General features: G+C 42.3%; 1 protein-coding gene across 1 annotated transcript in view; it reads left to right on the plus strand.

The window, feature by feature from the left end:
* The first annotated feature begins 249 nt into the window (after window positions 1-249).
* LOC115114715 (uncharacterized) overlaps window positions 250-23,388 on the plus strand; it is an 83,233-nt gene continuing 60,094 nt past the window's right edge. The window contains exons 1-8 of the mRNA XM_029643188.2: window positions 250-292; window positions 5,191-5,257; window positions 5,355-5,381; window positions 6,071-6,241; window positions 8,740-8,888; window positions 9,322-9,417; window positions 9,531-9,609; window positions 9,778-9,941. Coding sequence (XP_029499048.2) covers window positions 5,191-5,257; window positions 5,355-5,381; window positions 6,071-6,241; window positions 8,740-8,888; window positions 9,322-9,417; window positions 9,531-9,609; window positions 9,778-9,941 — 753 coding nt within the window. The 5' untranslated portion in view covers window positions 250-292. The remainder of the gene's footprint in view (window positions 293-5,190; window positions 5,258-5,354; window positions 5,382-6,070; window positions 6,242-8,739; window positions 8,889-9,321; window positions 9,418-9,530; window positions 9,610-9,777; window positions 9,942-23,388) is intronic.

Genomic DNA, 23,388 nt, shown 5'->3' on the forward strand with positions numbered 1-23,388 from the left:
ATAAATGAGGACTACTCTGAAGTCAATATTTTGATTTTCATAAAAAATTTCTTAAGGTCCAAGTTAGTCTTTCATTAGGTACTGCATATCTTTCCTGGCAAACCTCACCTAACTTTCTGCTTTTCAAATGGGTGTTCTTTTTACAGTATTACACAACTTGAAACCCCCCAAGCCTATTGAAAAAAGGAGGCGTGTTTATCGTTTCTAGTTGAGGTGTACGACTGAATAAAATGAGGGAGGATGGGAGGCTGAGTGCACAGGACGGAGAGGTGAAGACAGGTGCAGCTTCAAGGTAAGATGAGTCTGGCATTCATGCAAACAGACATTTATGGCACAATATACCCTGCTTTTACTATATGACATGTTTGAGGTGGCACACATCTCATTGACTAGGCTGGGCTAAGAAGTAACATCTGTTTTAATGCATTTATGCCATTTAGAGCCACATCAGGGAAAACAGTCAAAAAATATATATATTTACTCACGTTTGCTGCTGGGATACACGAAGGAATCTAAAACAATTAATTGAGTTTTGCTGGAAGATACCCAACAACAGGTGAAGGTGGAGTTTTGATGCCAGCCTTTCCCGACAAACATTGTGGCCATGTTCCCCTGCTAAGACGTGGCATGCATCAACCAATGATTGGGTACTACTGTGTCATTGATGTGGATAGCTGATACATAAAATACCTATCAAGGCGTTGTAAGAGCTGGCATGCGTCAGCAATGCCTGGGCGGAGGTACAGTACATGCCCATTAAGTCATAGGAGCATTAGCAGCTCTTAAAGTGCCAGAACCACATTTTGGCCTTTGTAACACAGGCTCTGCTGAGTTATACCTACTATAATACGCTTAACTTGCTATAATAACTAAATCATTTTAATTGATTGCATTTATATATTGCCTTTCCAGCTGCTCAAAGTGTTGTAATGGGGGGCAAACTCACCTCATCCACCATAAATGTGTAGCACCCACTTGGGTGATGCACGGCAACCATCTGTGCCAGAACGCACACCACACATCAGCTATCAGGTGGAGAGGTGAGGAGTGTTATTTGCCAATATGGAATGAGGGGCATGATTAGGTGATGGAAATGGGGCCATGATGTGATTTTACGGACAGGATCTAAATTTGATCACCCTGTTGCAGGAGATTGAAACCTTTGTAGTGTATTTGAGGTTTAAAAAGGCTTCTAAAGTTTGTAATTTCCACTTTGAATGTTTCATTTATATTATTGTTCGGTATATACTGAAAACATACTACCGTTCAAAAGCTTGGGGTCACTTAGAAATGTCCTTGTTTTTGAAAGAAAAGCACATTTTTTTGTCCGTTTAAAATAACATCAAATTGATCAGAAATACAGTGTAGACATTGTTACTGTTGTAAATGACTATTGTAGCTGGAAACGGCTGATTTGTTTATGGAATATCTACATAGGCGAACCGAGGCTCATTATCAGCAACCATCACTCCTGTGTTCCAATGTATGTTGTGTTAGCTAATCCAAGTTGATAAATTTTATAAGGCCTTTCGCAATTACGTTAGCACATCTGAAAACTGTTTTTCTGATTAAAGAAGCAATAAACCTGGCCTCCATTACACTTGTTGAGTATCTAGAGCGTCAGCATTTGTGGGTTCAATTACAGGCTCAAAATGGCCAGAAACAAAGACCTTTCTTCTGAAACTCGTCAGTCTATTCTTGTTCCGAGAAATTGCCAAGAAACTGAAGATCTCATTCAACGCTGTGTACTACTCCCTTCACGGAACAGTGCAAACTGGATCTAACCAGAATAGAAAGAGTGGTGGGAGGCCCCGGTGCACAACTGAGCAAGAGGACAGGTATATTAGAGTGTCTAGTTTGAGAAACAGACACCTCACAAGTCCTCAACTGGCAGCCTCATTAAATAGTAACCTCCAAAACACCAGTCTCAACGTCAACAGTGAAGAGGCGAATCCGGGATGCTGGCAGCAGGGGTTCAAACTCCAGAACCCAGTTCCTACATTGGAATATAAACATGTATTTTATCTAACAAAACTATGCTACAATTTATCTCTGGGACCCTCAGGATGACAAATCAGAGTAAGATTATTGAATGTAAGTACATTATTTACTTTCAGAGGTGAATGTATCAAACCAGTTGCCGTGATAAATGTTTTTTGTTGTTGTGCACTCTCCTGAAAAAATAGCAAGGTGTATTTTCACTGTAATAGCTACTGTAAATTGGACAGTGCAGTTAGATTAAAAACCCATTTAAGGATCGGACCCTTTGTTTCAATATTCACCTAAAATGACATACCCAAATTTAACTGCCTGTAGCTCAGGACCTGAAGCAAGGATATGCATATTCTTATACCGTTTTAAAGGAAACACTTTGAACTTTATGCAAATTTGAAACAAATTTAGGAAAATACAACACATTGGATCTGGTAAAAGATCTGGTATAATACAAAGGGAAACAATGTTTTTTTATCAGATTTTTTCTATCCTCTTTGAAATGCAAGAGAAAGGCCACAATTTATTATTCCAGTTTAGGCACCATTTAGAATTTGGCCACTAGATGGCAGTAGTGTATGTGCAAAGTTTTAGACTGATCCAATGAACCATTGTATTTCTGCCCAAATGTGCCTAATTCGTTATTTAATACATTTTTAAGTTCATAACTGTGCACTCTCCTCAAACAATAGCATGATATTCTTTCACTGTAATATCTACTGTAAATTGGACAGTGTAGTTAGATTAACAATAATTTAAGCTTTCTGCCCATATCAGATGTTTCTTACAACCTCATGCTAATCACATTAGCTCATGTTAGCTCAACCGTCCCATGGAGAGAATTGTAAAAGTTTCTAGCAATGATTGTATCTAAGGAAGGAAATATATCTATTCCCAAATATTTAAAGTAGAAATGTAGTCCTCTATCTGGGTCTTAATTAAGAGACAGTAGGGCAGATTTGGTTGGATTTATTTTATAACTTGAGATGGAACTGAATTTGAAACAGCGTTTGGGTGGGATTGAGATATATTGTCTAGATAAAGTAAGATATCATCGCTGTATAATGAGATGATGTGATCTGCAGAATTGAGAGATATTAGTGTAATTTCTTTCAATTGTCAAATTTGCCTAGGCCAGCGGTTCCATAGACAATAAAAAAACAGGGGTGAGATGGGATGACCTTTCCTGCTACTTCTAGTTATTTGGAACAGAACAGAGCAGGTATTGCCTGTTATTACTATGGCTGAGGGATTGGCATACAGTATTGTAATCATATCAATGAAATTGGAGCCATGTCCCATACTGTACGTTCCAAAACTGACCAAAGATGTGAACATTCTAATTCATCAAAAGCTTTTTCTGCATTGAGAGAGAGAACTGCCCAAGGAGCTTTGGTTTCTGATGAAGCATGTTAGATATGTAATAGACAACAGAGATTATCGGGGATAATCGTTTTTTACAAACCCGCTTTGGTTCGGATGTACCAATTTGGGTTTTGAGTTTTGAGACGGGACGGCATGATTTGAGAACATAGTTTAATATCTGTGTCTATCAAAGTTAAAGGGCGATAGTGAGAGCACTTGTTGGCCTCCTTACCTTTTTTTATGAAAGCGAAATTAGTGCTGTATTTACATCCATTTCAAATGAACCTTTGTGAACGGCTATGTTTATCATTTCAACTAACAGTGGACCTAATTGGTTCCAAAATTTTAAATAGACCTCAGGAGGAATACCATCACAACCAGGTGATTTGCCTTCATTCATGTTATCCAATGCCCTTTTGAGTTCAAGGTGAGAGGTTCAGGCTCCCAGCAAGCCGTTAAAATGTGGTTGTTTATCTACCTTACTTGAATGCAATGACTGTAAGTCACTCTGGATAACGTGTCTGCTAAATTACCAAGATGTAAATGTAAAAGGAACACTTGCAAAGCACACTGGGTATTATACTAATGAGCTTCACTACTAAACAAGACCAAATTTGGTCAGTCTGGACCAAATCTGAACCAATCATAGAAGTTTAGAAAGCATAGTACAGCACAGTACAGTACAGTAGAGCATATCAAATCAAATCAAATCAAATTTTATTTGTCACATACACATGGTTAGCAGATGTTAATGCGAGTGTAGCGAAATGCTTGTGCTTCTAGTTCCGACAATGCAGTGATAACCAACAAGTAATCTAACTAACAATTCCAAAACTACTGTCTTATACACAGTGTAAGGGGATAAGGAATATGTACATAAGGATATATGAATGAGTGATGGTACAGAGCAGCATACAGTAGATGGTATCGAGTACAGTATATACATATGAGATGAGTATGTAGACAAAGTAAACAAAGTGGCATAGTTAAAGTGGCTAGTGACATAAGAATGCAGTCGATGATCTAGAGTACAGTATATACATATGCATATGAGATGAATAATGTAGGGTAAGTAACATTATATAAGGTAGCATTGTTTAAAGTGGCTAGTGATATATTTACATCATTTCCCATCAATTCCCATTATTAAAGTGGCTGGAGTTGGGTCAGTGTCAATGACAGTGTGTTGGCAGCAGCCACTCAATGTTAGTGATTGCTGTTTAACAGTCTGATGGCCTTGAGATAGAAGCTGTTTTTCAGTCTCTCGGTCCCAGCTTTGATGCACCTGTACTGACCTCGCCTTCTGGATGATAGCGGGGTGAACAGGCAGTGGTTCGGGTGGTTGATGTCCTTGATGATCTTTATGGCCTTCCTGTAACATCGGGTGGTGTAGGTGTCCTGGAGGGCAGGTAGTTTGCCCCCGGTGATGCGTTGTGCAGACCTCACTACCCTCTGGAGAGCCTTACGGTTGAGGGCGGAGCAGTTGCCGTACCAGGCGGTGATACAGCCCGCCAGGATGTAGTATAGTAAAGTATAGTGGAGTACAGTAGATTCCCGAACATGTGAAATGTAGACGTCTACTTTTAGGTCAAATCAAGGCCGGTTCGGACCGGTACAGATCTGAACCAATCATAAACATCTATCTTTGTGGACGTTGTGACGTTGAAGTCAAGGCCGGTCCGTACCGGACCAAAAATCTGCATTTGAAGATGTTAAAATCAAAGCCAGGGCGGACTGACCAAATTTGAACAACTTTTTAACGTCCATGGACGTCCAGCGTCAGTCGCTGCTCAGTGGGCTCTCCATTCATAATTGCCTTCATCTCGCTTTCAGATGAATCGACTTGTGGTTATCATTGCGACTATCCTTGTCCGCACTACATACAGTGCTGCAGAAGTTTGTAAGCGATTATTTTATTATTTTGTTGGCCTGTGACTGTCTTCTGCTATACATTTTGTGACTCTTTGCATAACTTTTCCCCTTTTCAATTTGAACAGTGTGGTGTTACCATGATCCTAGTTGTAGTAAGTATTGATTTTAACCCCATGGTTACAGTGTACACTGAGTATACAAAACATTAGGAACACCTTCTTAATATTGAGTTGGACAGCCTCAATTCATCGGGGCATGGACTCTACAAGGTGTCGAAAGCATTCCACAGGGATGCTGGCCCATGTTGACTCAGTTGTGTCAAGTTGGCTGGATGTCCTTTGGGTGGTGGAACATTCTTGATACACATGGAAAACTGTTGAGCATGAAAAACAGCTTTGCAGTTCTTGACACAAGCCGGTGCTCCTGTCACGTATTACCATACCCTGTTTGAAGGCACTTCAATCTTTTGTCTTGCCGATTCACCCACTGAATGATACACAATCTCAATTGTCACAAGGCATAATAAACCTTCTTTAACCTGTATCTTCCTTCTTTAACCTGTCTCTTCCCCCCATCTACACTGATTGAAGCGATTTTAACAAGTGCTATAAATAAGCTTTCACCTGGATTCACCTGGTCAGTCTTTGTCATGGAAAAAGCAGGTGTTAATGTTTTGTGTACTCAGTGTAATTTTTATTCACAAATTGTACATTAAGTATTTGCTTGAAGTGATTGTAATGGCAGTGGATAAGAGACTATAGAATTTATATATTAGCATATTATATGACACTTATAAAACAATGTTATATTGAAACCATTGTATGATTGATTCCATGTTAAGATGACACCACCTGGTCCACCATTGCCAGTGAACATTGCAACGGATCCCGTCAGTCTCCCATCAACATCATCTCCGCGTCGGCAGTGGGCGACGCAAACCTGGCTGAATTCAACTTCACCAAATACGGAGACAACTCTTCAATGAAGAATATCAAGAACACTGGCGAAACTGGTGAGGAGATTGAATGAATGCCTTGCCTTCTCAATCCATCAGTGGTGGAAAAAGTATCCAATTTTCATAGTTGAGTAAAATTAAAGATACCTTAATAATAGAAAATGACACAAGTAAAAGTGAAAGTCACCCAGTAAACTACTAATCCCTCTCACCCCCCCTCCCCCTGAAAAGATTTAGATGCACTACTGTTCCACTGGAGGTCATAAGGTGAATGCACCAATTTGTAAGTCGCTCTGGATAAGAGCGTCTGCTAAATGACTTAAATGTAATGTAAATGTAGTAAAGTAAAGTCTACAAGTATTTAGTTTTAAAGTATAAATCATTTAAAATGTCTTATATTAAGAACCAGACAACACAATTATTATTATTTTTTTAATTTACGGATTGCCAGGGGAACAGTTCAACACTCAGACAAAATTCATAAAGGAAACATTTGTGTTTAGTGAGTCTGCCAGATCAGAGGTGACCAGGGATGTTCTCTTGATAAGTGCGTGAATTAGACAATTTTCCTGTCCTGCTAAGTATACAAAATGTAACAAGTACTTTTGGGTGTCAGGGAAAATGTAAGTAAAAGTACATTATTTTCATTAGGAATGTAGTGGAGTAAAAGTTGTAAAAAATAATATAAATAGTCAAGTTAAATACAGACTTTACAGACCCAAAAACAGACCCCAAAAAACTACTAAAACAGTACTTAAAAGTATTTTTTATTTAAGTACTTTACACCACTGCAATCCATACACAGTCCCACTTGAGGATAATGTACAGTACCAGTCAAAAGTTTGGACACGCCTACTCATTCAAGGGTTTTTCTTTATTTTTACTATTTTCTATATTGTAGAATAAGTGTTGACCTCATAACTATGAAATAAAACATATGGAATCATGTTCTAACCAAAAAAAGTCATAATCAAAGAAAAATATAATTTATGTTTAAGATTCTTCACAGAAGCCACTCTTTGACTTGATGACAGCTTTGCACACTCTTGGCATTATCTCAACCAGCTTCATGAAGTAGTCACCTGGAATGCTTTTCCAGCAGTCTTGAAGGAGTTCCCACATATGCTGATCACTTGTTGGCTGCTTTCCTTCACTCTGCAGTCCAACTGATCCCAAACCATCTCAATTGGGTTGAGGTTGGGTGATTGTGAAGGCCAGGTCATCTGATGCAGCACTCCATCACTCTACTTCTTGGACAAATAGCCCTTACACAGCCTGGAGGTGTGTTTTGGGTTATTGTCCTGTTGAAAAACAAGTGATTTTTGTGCTTTTACACCTGCACTGTTTGCTGTTTGGGGTTTTAGGCTGGGTTTCTGTACAGCACTTTGAGATATCAGCTGATGTACGAAGGGCTATATAAATAAATTTGATTTGATTTGATTTGAAGTGATAGTCCCACTAAGCGCAAATCAAATGGGATGGCATATTGCTGCAGAATGCCGTGGTAGTGTGCCTTAAATCACAGACAGTGTCACCAGCAAAGCACCCCCACACCATAACACCTCCTCCTCCATGCTTCACGGTGGGAACAACACATGAAGAGACCATCTGTTCACCTACTCTGCGTCTCACGAAGACACAGCGGTTGGAACCAAAAATCTCAAATTTGGAGTCATCAGACCAAAGGACAGATTTCCACCGGTCAATTGTTCGTGGTTCTTGGCCCAAGCAAGTCTCTTCTTATTATTGTTGTCCTTTAGTAGTGGTATCTTTGCAGCAATTCGACCATAAAGGCCTTATTCACGTAGTCTCCTCTGAACAATACATTTTGACATGTGAACTCTGTGAAGCATTTATTTGGACTGCAATCTGAGTCTGATAACTCTAATGAATTTATCCTCTGCAGTAGAGGTAACTCTGGGTCTTCCTTTCCTGTGGCGGTCCTCATGAGAGCGAGTTTTATAATAGAGCTTGATGGTTTTTGCAACTGCACTTGAAGAAAACTTCAAAATTCTTGAAATTTTCCGGATTGACTGACCTTCATGTCTTAAAGTAATGATGGACTGACATTTCTCTTTGCTTATTTGAGCTGTTCTTGCCACAATATGGACTTCGTATTTGACCAAATATGGCTATCTTTTGTATTGGACCTCTACCCGGTCACAACCCAACCGATTGGCTCAAACGCATTAAGAAGGAAATAAAGTCCACACCTGTTCATTGAAATACATTCCAGGTGACAACCTCATGAAGCAGTTTGAAAGAAGGCCAAGAGTGGGCATAGCTGTCATCAAGGCAAAGGGTGGCTACTTTGAAGAATCTCAAATATGAAATATATATTGATTTGTTTATCCCTTTTTTGGTTACTACATGATTGTGTTATTTCATAGTTTTCATGTCTTTACTATTATCCAACAATGTAGAAAATAAAATAAAAACTGGAATGAGTAAGTGTGTTCAAACTTTTGACTTGTACTGTATGTACCAAACCAGGAACCTTAATGTTCGAAATGTAACCAATTCCTCTCTTTTTGTTCCTCCTCTCTTTCTTCCAGTCAAAGTGACACTCACGAGTGGTGTCCAGGTTACAGGTGGGGCACTGTCTGAGGCCTATGACAGCCTGCAGTTTCACCTCCACTGGGGGAATGGCACCTCAGTACCTGGGTCGGAGCACACAGTGGATGGAACCCGCTACCCCATGGAGGTATGGAAAGGTTCAACGCAACCCACCCCACCACCCTTCATGGATTGGAGCATGCAAGGCTGGAGGGAGTTTCCACCATATTCCAAACACTAGTCCATTACATTTGTTTGTTTATTTGAATCACCATTAGCTTTTGCTGAAGCAGCAGCTACTCTTCCTGTGGTCCTTTTAAATTCATGAGGAGAAATGTATGAGTGTACTTCGGGCGAAAAGAAGAGAATCTGAATGTAGCCCATGTTACATGTGGTGAATTTTTATTCTAATGCAAATATACCACACTGCAATGGGTCAATATCAAGGTCTTAGTGACCTTTGAAGATCTGTATATTATGGCCGATTGTAGTCTACCTTTTTAAATGTATTATTCCAACGTTTGAATTTCCCAATGGATTCAGATAACTTTTTAGATCAACTGTTATGCTTCACCTTTCAGTTGCACATAGTAAATGCCAAGTCTTCACTCAATGGTAACACGACCACGGCCGTTGCAGACAGCACGGGACTCGCTGCTCTTGGCTTCTTCATAGAGGTGAGAGGATGCTTTAACCTTCATAGAAATGGCATTCATTTTTCCACAGTAGATTAGGCATTTTAATGTTTTATTGCTGTTTTTGATGACTAAAGTCTTTGTTTTTCAAACAGGCCATGCCGAGTAATGCAACTGGTTCACCAGCAGCCTGGAATACTCTGACATCCTACTTGGCCAACATCACACTAAAAGGTGAGAGGAGAGATTTAACTAACTGGTTCTGATTTGATCAAGAACTACTTTCTCAAAATAAAGTTTGTAATGATTTTTTTCTCTATTAATTCAAAATGAGTAATTTTCTTCTTCAATTTCAGTAGCATATGATTTTAGAATACGTTTTTTCTTTCTCTCTTCCTCAAGATGATATTGTGAACATTACTCACGCTATTTCATTGGATGAGCTCCTGGAAGGGGTGGACCGTAGCAAATACTATCGTTACCTTGGCTCCCTGACCACTCCAAATTGCAACGAGGCTGTGGTTTGGACTGTGTTCAAGGACCCTATCAAAGTCAGCCAGGACTTGGTGAGTTTGTACAACAATTATACCATAAACTCAACACCATGGACTATAATCCCATATCGGTAACACTTTAAAATAAGGTTCCCCTTGTAAAGAGTTTATAAAGGGGTTATAATTATGTTATTGACAATTGTTGAATCATTTGTAAATGCATTATAAACCAATAAAAAGTTATATTGAATTGGTCAAAATAGTGCAATAACTGGTCAGTGTTTGCAAAATATTGAGCCAATATTTACATCCAGTTATTAACCATTAATAAATGTACTTAGAAAATGCTTATAAGATTAACCCTTATGTGTTATCATATAACCTCATTTTCAATATTTGCACAGTTGAACAGTGATTTTCTCACTTTTGGGTGTGATGCATAGGTGCTCTGTCCAAGGAACATAAGAGGTTTCTTTTAATGATGTGTCTAGACCACAAGGTTCCCTTGGGGACTGCTGCCCAGAAGAAATATCAGCATGTGCAGAGCAGCACGAGATTGAACTTCACTCAACTTTCTAATGTTTTCCCTTTAGTTAACATTATCAACGTTTCCCTTTACTGTGGGAATTGTGATAGAATCAACGCAATATTAGCCACTTTCAATACAACATACCGAAACATAACGAACTATGCAAGACTTAGTATGGAAAATAAACTATGCAAAATATTTTGTTGTAATCAAATCAAATCAAATTTCAAATCAAATCACATTTTATTTGTCACATACACATGGTTAGCAGATGTTAATGCGAGTGTAGCGAAATGCTTGTGCTTCTAGTTCCGACAATGCAGTAATAACCAACAAGTAATGTAGCTAACAATTCCAAAACTACTACCTTATAGACACAAGTGTATGGGGATAAAGAATATGTACATAAAGATATATGAATGAGTGATGGTACAGAGCGGCATAGGCAAGATACAGTAGATGGTATTGAGTGCAGTATATACATATGAGATGAGCATGTAAACAAAGTGGCATAGTTAAAGTGGCTAGTGATACATGTATTACATAAGGATGCAGTAGATGATATACAGTACAGTATATACGTATACATATGAGATGAATAATGTAGGGTATGTAAACATTATATTAGGTAGCATTGTTTAAAGTGGCTAGTGATATATTTTACATAATTTCCCATCAATTCCCATTATTAAAGTGGCTGGAGTTGAGTTAGTGTGTTGGCAGCAGCCACTCAATGTTAGTGGTGGCTGTTTAACAGTCTGATGGCCTTGAGATAGAAGCTGTTTTTCAGTCTCTTGGACCCTGCTTTGATGCACCTGTACTGACCTCGCCTTCTGGATGATAGCGGGGTGAACAGGCAGTGGCTCGGGTGGTTGTTGTCCTTGATGATCTTTATGGCCTTCTTGTGACATCGGGTGGTGTAGGTGTCCTGGAGGGCAGGTAGTTTGCCCCCGGTGATGCGTTGTGCAGACCTCACTACCCTCTGGAGAGCCTTACGGTTGTGGGCGGAGCAGTTGCCGTACCAGGCAGTGATACAGCCCGACAGGATGCTCTCGATTGTGCATCTGTAGAAGTTTGTGAGTGCTTTTGGTGACAAGCCGAATTTCTTCAGCCTCCTGAGGTTGAAGAGGCACTGCTGCGCCTTCTTCACGATGCTGTCTGTGTGGGTGGACCAATTCAGTTTGTCTGTGATGTGTACGCCGAGGAACTTAAAACGTACTACCCTCTCCACTACTGTTCCATCGATGTGGATAGGGGGGTGTTCCCTCTGCTGTTTCCTGAAGTCCACAATCATCTCCTTAGTTTTGTTGACGTTGAGTGTGAGGTTATTTTTCTGACACCACACTCCGAGGGCCCTCACCTCCTCCCTGTAGGCCGTCTCGTCGTTGTTGGTAATCAAGCCTACCACTGTTGTGTCGTCCGCAAACTTGATGATTGAGTTGGAGGCGTGCGTGGCCACGCAGTCGTGGGTGAACAGGGAGTACAGGAGAGGGCTCAGAACGTTGAGGATCAGCGGGGTGGAGATGTTGTTGCCTGCCCTCACCACCTGGGGGCGGCCCGTCAGGAAGTCCAGTACCCAGTTGCACAGGGCGGGGTCGAGACCCAGGGTCTCGAGCTTGATGACGAGCTTGGAGGGCACTATGGTGTTAAATGCCGAGCTGTAGTCGATGAACAGCATTCTCACATAGGTATTCCTCTTGTCCAGATGGGTTAGGGCAGTGTGCAGTGTGGTTGAGATTGCATCGTCTGTGGACCTATTTGGGCGGTAAGCAAATTGGAGTGGGTCTAGGGTGTCAGGTAGGGTGGAGGTGATATGGTCCTTGACTAGTCTCTCAAAGCACTTCATGATGACGGAAGTGAGTGCTACGGGGAGGTAGTCGTTTAGCTCAGTTACCTTAGCTTTCTTGGGAACAGGAACAATGGTGGCCCTCTTGAAGCATGTGGGAACAACAGACTGGGATAGGGATTGATTGGATATGTCCGTAAACACACCCGCCAGCTGGTCTGCGCATGCTCTGAGGGCACGGCTGGGGATGCCATCTGGGCTTGCAGCCTTGCGAGGGTTGACACGTTTAAATGTTTTCCTCACGTCGGCTGCAGTGAAGGAGAGTCCGCATGTTTTAGTTGCGGGCCGTGTCAGTGGCACTGTATTGTCCTCAAAGCGGGCAAAAAAGTTATTTAGTCTGCCTGGGAGCAAGACAACCTGTTCCGTGTAGGCAGAAGGCATCAGAGTAGAATTCTATTGCATTGACAGGCACGACTCAGGCCCATACTCTAGGTGCGGTCTGGTGCGCCATAACCAATCAAAGCTGCAGTAGGCCTACATGAAAATCGACCAATGCCATATATGGATCTGTGCCATTTACTTTGAATGGGACTGTTTTTACAGCATGAGCGGTTGTGAGTCGATGTGCTTGTTTTGAGATCAAAGTGAGAGCAACATGTAGCAACCTGTGCACATTTGTTAATATCCTTTGTTAGTTAGTGAGTTATTAGCCCATTTATAGATAGTTTGTAGTCAGCAATGGGGGAGTGATTGCTTCTTAGAAGAGCACACATGTCTGCATTTCTAGACATCTTTGAAAAGAGTCAGGTAAAGAGCATTTTTTTTGCCTTAACATTCTCTGAATTATTTGAGAACATTCCTAATGTCAAACCAGTTGGAGAACGTTCCTAGAACATGACCAAAATGTAAATGACATGTAACCATGTTTGAACTTTTAACAAACATTCTGTTAAAGTAATGAAATACCAAGAAAATAAAGGTTCCTTAAATGTGCTGAGAATGTTCCAAATGCACTATTCCCAGAAAGTTGTGGGAAGTTTGTATGTAAAATAATCATAGGACAACCACACTCTTGCTGTCAGAGTCGTGTGTATAGGTGGCAGGGAAGTCAGGCGCAGGAGAGTCAAACGGAGTGTAAATGGAGTCTTTTAATATAAGTCCACTTAACATGCTCCAAACACTAAATATGTACATAGACAAACGAACATGGGTACGAGGACCCGTCGCGCACCTATACAACATAAAACAACACTTGACATAAAACAATCTCTGACAAAGACATGAGGGGAAACAGAGGGTTAAATACACAACAGGTAATGAATGGGATTGAAAACAGGTGTGTGGGAAGACAAGACAAAACCAATGGAAAATGAAAAACGGATCAATGATGGCTAAAAGGCCGGTGACGTCGACCGTTGAGCACCGCCCGCACAAGGAGAGGCAACGAATTCGGCAGAAGTCGTGACACTTGCCAAGATCTAAGAAACATATGGTTATCAGAACGTTATGCCCTAGCTGGATTGTAACAGATTACACAGTAAGGGAGAAGATGTAATATCCACTGGGGTAGTACAACAAAATATAATTCATATGTGATGTACTAACTGGCTCTGCAAAAACTCATGAACATACAGTTTAAGTCGAAAGTGTACATACAACATAGATAAATACATTTCAGCTCAGTTTTTTCACATTTCCTGACATTTAGTCCGAGTAAAAATTCCCTTTTTTTTTAGGTCAGTTAGGATCACCACTTTATGTTAAGAATGTGAAATGTCAGAATAATAGTAGAGAGAATGATTTATTTCAGCTTTTATTTCTTTCATCACATTCCCAGTGGGTCAATTAGTACTTGGTAGCCTTGCCTTTAAATTGTTTCACTTGGGTCAAATTTTTCTGGTAGCCTTCCACAAGCTTCCCACAATAAGTTGGGTGAATTTTGGCCCATTCCTCCTGACAGAGCCAGCGTAATGGAGTCAGGTTTGTAGTCCTCCTTGCTCGCACATGCTTTTTCAGTTCTGCCCACAAATGTTCTGTAGGATTGAGGTCAGGGCTTTGTGATGGCCACTCCAATACCTTGAAGTTGTTGTCCTTAAGCCATTATATCGATACTTTTGTACCGGTTTCCTCCAGCATCTTCACAAAGTCCTTTGCTGTTGTTCTCGGATTGGTTTGCACTTTTTGCAATAAAGTACATTCATCTCTAGGAGACAGAACGCGTCTCCTTCCTGAGTGGTTTGACAGCTGCGTGGTCCCATGGTGTTTATACTTGCGTACTATTGTTTGTACAGATGAACGTGGTACCTATGATTTTGATGTGGTATTTTCCCATGTTGTCAAGCAAATAGGCATTTTGTTTGAAGGTAGGCCTTGAAATACATCCACAGCTACACCTCCAATTGACTTAAATGATGTCAATTAGCCTATCAGAAGCTTCTAAATACATGACATAATTTTCAGGAATTTTCCAAGCTGTTTAAAGGCACAGTCAACTTAGTAAACTAAGTTATAACTTATGTAAACTTCTGACCAACCAGAATTGTGATACAGTGAATTATAAGTGAAATAATCTGTCTGTAAACAATTGTTGGAAAAATTACGTGTGTCATGCACAAAGTAGATGTCCTAACCGTCTTGCCAAAACTATAATTTGTTAAAACTTCTCTTCCTGTTAAAACTCCTCTTCCTGTCTGCATGACGAGCCCAAGTAAACTGCATGTAGCTCAGGCCCTGAAGCCAGGATATGCATATAATTGGAAAGAAAACCCTTTGAAGGTTGTGGAAATGTTATAATAATGTAAGAGAATATAACATAGTAGATATGGTATATCGATATGGAGAAAATCCAAAGAAAAACCAACCAGACATTTTTTTTGAGGGACCATCCTCTTAGAAAGGCAAGATAATGAAGTGTCGTGGAAATTTCCTTAATTACCAAATGATGAGAGAGCAAATCACACACCAGTCAGAGTTATGATTAATCTTCACCTTTAATAATAATTAAGCTTTTGCAATAGCATTTTGACTTTCAACATTTCAGTATCTCTAATGAAAAGTTGAGAGTCGTCAACATAATGGCAACTGGGATCTTTTATATCAAAGATCCACCCCCCCCCCCCCAGACGACATGACAAACCACAGGACTTAGGAACTTACACAAAGAAAGACTTTACTTCAGAGAGGAGTTCCCCCTAGCCAGACAGCATTGGCTATAAATTATCGTTCAGTTTGGTCTCCTAAACAAAGCTCTTATCCTGTCCTTGGTACAAAATGGTACCAAGACATTACCCCCACCAAATGATATATATCAATTGTCATCTTAGACACTCCCATCCCAAATACAACTAATTCTGGACAAGCTCACGGAGAGGAAAGTGAGCCTTTAGGTCAAGATAGGGCCACGAGAGAGGGAATATAGAATGGTTCCAGACACTGCCATCCTCCTCTCCCCGATGAGAAAAGTAGGGAGTGACTGGCACACAGACATTGTGGAGCCAAGAGATAATTGGTTCCCCATCAATCATCCCTTCACATGGTTTAAAAATAAGTTTACACATGATGACAAGCTTGACCGCTCCCCTCTCTGCGGCCCAAGTAACTTAACCCTGACAGAGAACAGATGACTGCAAATGGCCACCACTATAGTACAACAAAATACATTCTTATGAGAAGTAACTCACAAGCATATAATGAAAATAAAACATCTTATCTATGTTACCCAACTAATTCTGATTAATCCCCAACATGCCCCTCTCAGGGGACCAAGTCCCTTCTGAAGAATCAGAATAGTAACATGGCACCTTACTAACAGTAGTTGCAGAGTATATAATACAATTTAAAAATCCATAATCAAAATTGAAAGATAATAAAGAATCAAATCCCTTCAATATAAGTATTCACCCTTCAGAAACTGAATGTACAATGTTTATACCATAATACAGACTTGCACCTGTTTAATCATATAGACTAATACATTTGTTGAGTAATAATAAAAATAACAAAACATATAAATGCTCCCAAAATTACAAGAGAACCAGTGTCTAAACGCAGGCCTCATTACAACCTACAGGACAGTCATCCCTCTAAGTACTCATGCTTAGAATTGGGTTCCGCACTATCAGAGATATAGTCAGGAATAGGGAATAGGTCAGGGAAATCATTCATATACAGTGAACTCTGTTCAGTGAGAATATTTCACTGTGTTCACCTGATTGTTGTCCATCAATCTCAGATTCCTCATCTACACCTACTTCATTTGCAAGCAAGGGCATAGTAAGAACAACATCAATCACTTTATTAAACAATTTCTTCACACAAATGATAATTAGCAACAGAGCAATCAGTAATATTAGACCATAGATGAACCAGTGGAAAATGGTCGCAGCCCAAGCACCAAACACTGACTGAACCCATCCTTACGGATTCCAGTTGATGTCAGGCTGGTGTTCACTTTCGATAACATTTACATTTACATTTAAGTCATTTAGCAGACGCTCTTATCCAGAGCGACTTACACCCCTAAGCTCTTTCAAATGTTCCACTACAATAGTCAAACTGTCATCTCCCTGGGGTATAAATGTACAACAGTGATCTCCTATAATTTTACACACCCCTCCTTCACATGCTAGCAACATGTCAAGTGCCACCCTATTTTGTGTTGCCATGAGTTGAGTGTCTTGTAATTTTGGTCTTATCATAGAAAACACTGCAGTGGTCAAATTTACCAGGGATTCCAAACGATATCCTAGCCTATCCAACTCATATGCATTCTCTGATGCCCCATACCAGGGGATTAAACCACGCCAGAACTTTTCCAATTTCGAGGATCGTCGAGAGGCACTAGGGACATTATTGTATTGTGAGATGTCCCTCTTAATTAGTCTTAACCTGCTTGGAATAGAGGAATTAGTTTTATGCATTACCACAAGGGAGATGTTTAGTTTACCAAAAATACAGCACCCTGTCCCATTTGTGGGTAGGTAGAGATAGGGTTTATCACCACAGATCCAATAATGATCAGTAAATGTTGCCGAGACAAATTGATGAGGAGAACGATCGTAAGTTTCAGCATCAATAATGGTGTGTCCCACCCTCAGTTTAATGGGGTATCCAGAGCTGCATGTTCCCTTCTTCCAGCTACATCCTATTGGGAAAACACTATAATTGACACATGTTGACATTCCCAGATAGGATTCATTCAATTGTGGTATGGAAATATTGCTTGGGTTGTGAAAATGACAGGTCCTAAATGGGGTTCGCCGGGGTTGGACTTGAATAGGTTCTGGTACACGGGATCTAGGTTCTAAGATGATTCTACTACACCAATGTGAACAATCAAATCCCCCCCGTAAATATTTTGTTGATAACAAATTACCATTAATGCATTTATCCCTCAGTGTTCTACCTAGTGAAGGTTGACCCCCTGTGTTCTCATTTGACAAGAGCACCTCTAGTGCACATAGTGTCATTAATGCTGAACTCTACTGAATACTGTAAGAATGGGGAGATTGCTGAATGTGGAAACAAGCTACATACATAACAGGAGGTATTTCCTAACATCAGTTCAGTCTTTACTGTATAGTTAAGCAGTGACCACCAAGTGTTTCCCTCATTATTCCTACTGTGATGCTCATCCAGTGGATGCATTGACCTTCTTCTTCTTTCGATATGGGAGTGGCTATTGTTTGCTGGACTCCTGTCCTGAGCCTGCCGTTGGCTCGAGCTGGAGTGGCTGTTATTTAAGTCCCGCAGTGGGACTCAACGGTTATCAGTCCATACCATGTTGTCTTTCCAGGACCGGTTGTCCTTGAGTCACTGTCCATATGGCAACTGTAATGAGAAGGCTCAAGACCAGAGCAAGAAACATGATGCGTAGAGTCTGGGCCTGATCCTCCCATCTAGTCGGTGACTTCCGGCATCTCTGGTCCTCCATCCTCAGGTTCTGGTGGGCAGTATGGCACCTTCCTGCAGTGATTGGCATGGATCCAAGTAGACCTCTCAGCTACGCGAACAGCAGTGGGGGCAATCAGCATCACCTGGTATGGTCCAGTCCACATCTGCTGGTTCCAATGCTTTCGTCTCAGGTCTTTCACCACCACCCAGTCACCTGGTTGCAGTTTGTGCAGGATCCCCACCAGTGGCTGGGGTAGAGCCGCTTTCACCCTGGGGAAAATAGCCTTCAGAACATTGTTTAGAGCAGTACAATAACTTACCATGTCATCGTCACAGCCCATCAGTGTCAGCTTGTTGTGTGGGAAGGGAGAATTAATCATCCTCATTGGTCTACCTGTCAGAACCTCATGAGGAGCCAATCCCGTGGTTCTGTGGGGCCTCCCTCGTATGTACATCAGAGCCAGGGGGATCACAGTGACCCAAGAAAGCCCCGTCTCTGCCATAAGCTTCACCATCATAGATTTCAGGGTTTGATTAGCGCGTTCAATTAAACCACCGGATTGCGGCCTATAGCTACAATGGGTCCTGAGGTCTATCTGCAGACTCTCAGACAAGTTCTGTATCACTAGGTTTACAAAGTGGGAGCCATTGTCGCTGGTTAATTTAGATGGTAACCCCCACCTTGGGATGATCTCCCTAAGGAGATTCTTGGCTACTGCCATAGCAGTGGAATGTCGATATGGGAATGCCTCTACCCACTTGGAGAAGGCATCCACTATCACCAGACAATATTTGTAACCTTGACAAGGAGAGAGTTCAATAAAATCCATCATTATGTGTTCAAATGGTCCTTCAGGGGTCGGATGAGCCGACAGTGGCATGGGAATCCCTCTTCCCATGTTGTTAGTCATACAAATCACACATTTTGCACAAAATTGTTCAGCAAACACAGAAAACCCAGGTGCAAACCAAAATGTATTTACAAAGTCAACAACTCCCCCCTTTGACACATGATCCCTTCCATGTGACAACTTAGCTAAGTAGGGGAAACATGAACGTGGTAAGACTGGTAGCCCAGCCGGGCCCAGCCAGAGTTTCTGCACCTGGTCATATGTACATAGTCGTTTCCACTTCCTCAACTCAACAGGACCTACAGAGGATTGCAAGTCAGAGATATCAGTGGGAGAGAAGAGGTTATTATCAGGAGGTAAAACCATCTGTAACACAGGGGCCTCCAAGGAGACAGCTGCTGCCTTAGCTGCCAAGTCAGCCATAGCATTACCTTTGGAGACAGGGTCGGAAGAGTTAGCATGAGCAAGGCACTTACAAACAGCAATTTCAGAAGGGAGCAAAATAGCTTTTAGCAAGTTATCAACAAGTTTTGAATGAGAGATCGCCTTACCAGAGGAGGTCAGGAAGCCGCACTGTTTCCACAGAGTACCAAAATCATGTACCACACCAAAGGCATATCTGCTATCTGTATAGATTGTAGCAGACTGGCCTTTAGCTAATATGCAAGCTCTAGTGAGTGCAAAGAGTTCTGCTGCTTGAGCAGAAAGGTGGGAGGGTAATTTAGCACTTTCCAGTGTGGTTGAGGCAGTAGTAACCGCATACGCAACCAATGGTTCTCCTTTCTCAGAACGCTGAGCAGAGCCATCTACAAACAGTTCCAAATGTGCATTTTGCAAAGGGACATCAGTTAAATCCGACCTTGGTTTAGACACCAGCTCCAACAGTTCAGCACAGTCGTGCGGCTCTCCATCATCCTCGGTGGGCAACAAAATAGCAGGATTTAACACGGTGCACCTCTTCAGGGTCACATGACACATTGTCAGAAGAACATTCTGATAATGGAGCAGTCGAGCTGGTGTTAGATGGGCCGTCTTTGCCTGTGAAATAAGAGCATGTACAGCATGAGGAACGTGTACAGTGAGTTCACACATGGCAACAATGTCTGCACAAGCCAACACAGCTTCAGTAACAGCAGCCACAGCTCTCAAACAACAAACCAGACCTCTGGCCACACTGTCCAGCTGTTTGGAATAATACCCAACTGTGCGCTGCTTTCCTCCATGTTCCTGTGTTAAAACAGATGACATAAAACCATTTTTCTCACAAACAAAGAGGTTAAAAGGTTTAGAAAGTAAATCGAAGTAAATCGCTTTCCTAGAAATGTGAAAGCAAACCAGAACTGAGATTCTGGTGCCACTGGAATACTGAAAAATGCATTTGTCAAATCAATCACAGAGAACCACTCTGCTGTGGGTGGTACCGCCCCCAACAGTGTAGTAACATTAGGAACCACCGGGGCACGGGCAAAAACTGCATCGTTCACAGGCCTTAAGTCCTGGACAAATCTCCAATCACCTGAAGGTTTTCTAACAGGCAAGATAGGGGTGTTACAGGGTGATTCTGGACAGGGAATTAAAGCACCATTAGCTAACAAGGATGCATGAACAGGTGTAATACCTGCTATTGCCTCCCTACTGAGTGGATACTGTGCTCTAGATGGGCGCCTGGTATCTTTAGGAGTGACTACCATTGGCTCAGCTCCCTTTATTCTCCCAAAATCATACTTGTCCCTTGCCCATAGGCATTCAGGGACCCCTCTCAGGAGGGGTGAGTCTTCACTCAACAACATGATATTAGTAGAAAAAGAAACCTGATCAACACCATGCACACCCCTCTCAGTTGGTGTTCCCCAGCTGAGTGGGTAACAACTTGTCAGTGTGCTGGGTGAATAAGTTGACCCATCAGGGCGCATCTCCCAGTCTGTAGCATCAACCAAGCATTTCATCCAAATTACAGTATCCACCCATTCTACTCTGTCTGATTTTGCCAGGGACACATGTGGTGCGCTATCCTCAAACAGGTAGAGCTCTTTCTGCGCAGGGGTTAGATTAACCCCTAAAGCACAGAAATCACTGCTACAGTATAAACCCTCACACTGCACTGACTCATTCTGTAATGTATCACACAGCCATTGTTTCTCATAATGGATATCTCTTGTCAATGGTGAAAAATGGGAGGTGCAATGTAAGCCTGCTTCAGATATGAAACTGCCCTCGTGGCCCCAATGGGTTTTGGCCATTGAGAAAACACGAGCAATATTGGGCACCTCATCATCAACATCCCATGCATAATACTAGTCACAACACTCAGACATTAACATCAATTGCTCCCCCACTTCCTCCTCTTCCTCATGAATAACAGTTAAACCGGTTCAGCCACATGTTATGTTGATGCCAAGTTTACACAGGAGGTCCCTGCCCATCAGATTGACAGGACAGTGGTCAGAGTAGAGAAATTGATGTTGACACTTCTCCTCACAAAAGGAGACAGGCAGAGGCATAGTTACCTGCTCTCTGAGTGGGAGGCCTGAAGCCCCTACAGTTTTGACTATTTCATTAGACATGGGAGGTTTTATCATAGCCTTGCAGTTAATGACAGACATAGCAGCCCCAGTATCAACAAGAAATATTAATGACTCAACATTGACGCAAGCCTCCACTGTTGGCTCTACTCTCGGAAGGGTGTGACACTTTAAAATCAAATGCTCTTGTTGCTCTGAGGATTTTAGCACAACTGTCCCTGTCTTCTCATCATGTCAATACTCCTCCCCCTGTCCTGGATTGTACAGGGTCGTCTGTGCCGGCGGCCCCGTCTGCCAGGCTCCAGTTTGTCCTCTGCCTGGAGGGACTCCTTGTGGTCCCCACTGTTGCTGTTGCTGGACCCCATGAGGTGGCCCGACCTGCCATTGGTTGGGAGGTGGCTGCCACGGCTGTTGTTGGAATGGGGCTGTCCATGCATGTGCTCCTTTTCCTTCTCCTCTTGCCCCCTCCTCTCGGGCCCCTCTTCTCGGTCCGCCCCTGCCTTTGTTCCTCTGTGGATTCGTTGGCTCAGAGCAGTCAGCAGCAAAATGACCCGGCTTCCCACAGTTGTAGTACCTGTGCACTCCACCCCCTCGTTCCGGGCCCTGCTGGGGCTGCTCCCTGGTAAAACGTCATCTGAGCAGCCTGTAGTTTTTGTGTCTTTACTTTTTCTGCCTTTATTTTTTCTTCCTTCTGAGTACTCTGTTGTCTCTCAGCATGCTTGCAGTGCTGTACCACCGTTGCTAATGGCTCAGTCTCCCAACTGATGCAGGTAGTCCTCACAGCTTTCTCCAGGCCCGGTGTCAGACCCCTCACCAGGGCGTCTTTCAGCAGATCCCCATATGCATGTTCGTTTGGTCTGATACCACTGTGTAGCCTGAAACAGGTCTCAAGTCTCTTTCTGAAAGCCTCCAGGCCCTCATCTTTCTTCATAGTGCATTCTCTGATAGCAGTCCAGTCAGTTTTAGTTGGATACATCTCCACAATCCTGGCTAGCAGCGCTGTTATCTGGTCCTAATATGCGCCATTCTCAGCCCACAGGTAGTTGCAATCAAACTGTCCCCGTACATCCGCCAACCTGAGTCCCAGTTTCTTTTTACAGATATGGGCTATCTCAGCAGCAGATGGTTTGTACTGACCCACCAATACCCTCATTTCTGCTGAATATTTCACAGCGTCCTTACTTGGGTCTGGTAGGTCCTCTACAATGTTTTTGATTTCATCATGTCTCCACGTCCTCTGGACATACACAATGGGGTTCCATGCTGCAGCGGCAGCAGCATTAGCATCATCAGGTCGAGGCTGAGGGTTAGGACAGGCCATCAGAGGGTATTGATGATACATGTCTGATGCTGGGTCGTATGGGAAGGGGGTAGAGACACGCCTCTCCGTCCTGGCCCATAGACGGTCCTTCAACGGGTGAGTCAGCTGGGGTGCCCCTCCGTCCTCACTTTCCTCACTGGAGCTGAGTGGAGGAGCCTTGAGAAAAGGATTGTTGATTTTTTTCCCTTCTGGCGTGCCCCCCCACTGCGCCTCCAGTGAGACTGGCCGGAGTCACTCCAGACCCTGTCAGGACTTCAGCCAGGCTCCGTGCCAGACGATCAATCACCGTGGTGTTGGGAGTGACAGGGGGTGGGGCTGCAGGTTGTAGTGGTCTTGCATCCAGCGGATCAGCAGGAGGCGCCTGAGGAGGAGGAGGGAGGTCCGGCAACACTGGGTAGAGAGTTTGAGGAGTACATTAGGGAGGGGGACAGTCTCTGTCATCATCATCCTTCCTATTCCTTCTCACTGTTTCATCTTTCCCCTTCTTTTCTCCTTCCTCAGTCTGAACTATCATATTCTGACAGGGTTTTCCCCGAAATGTGTCCTGTCTTTTCTTCCATTTGTCAGCTTCCCTTTCCCATTTCCTGAATTTCACCCAGTCAATTTGATCCTTTTTTC

Source organism: Oncorhynchus nerka, linkage group LG9b, assembly GCF_034236695.1.
Source record: "Oncorhynchus nerka isolate Pitt River linkage group LG9b, Oner_Uvic_2.0, whole genome shotgun sequence".
Lineage (NCBI taxonomy): Eukaryota > Metazoa > Chordata > Actinopteri > Salmoniformes > Salmonidae > Oncorhynchus > Oncorhynchus nerka.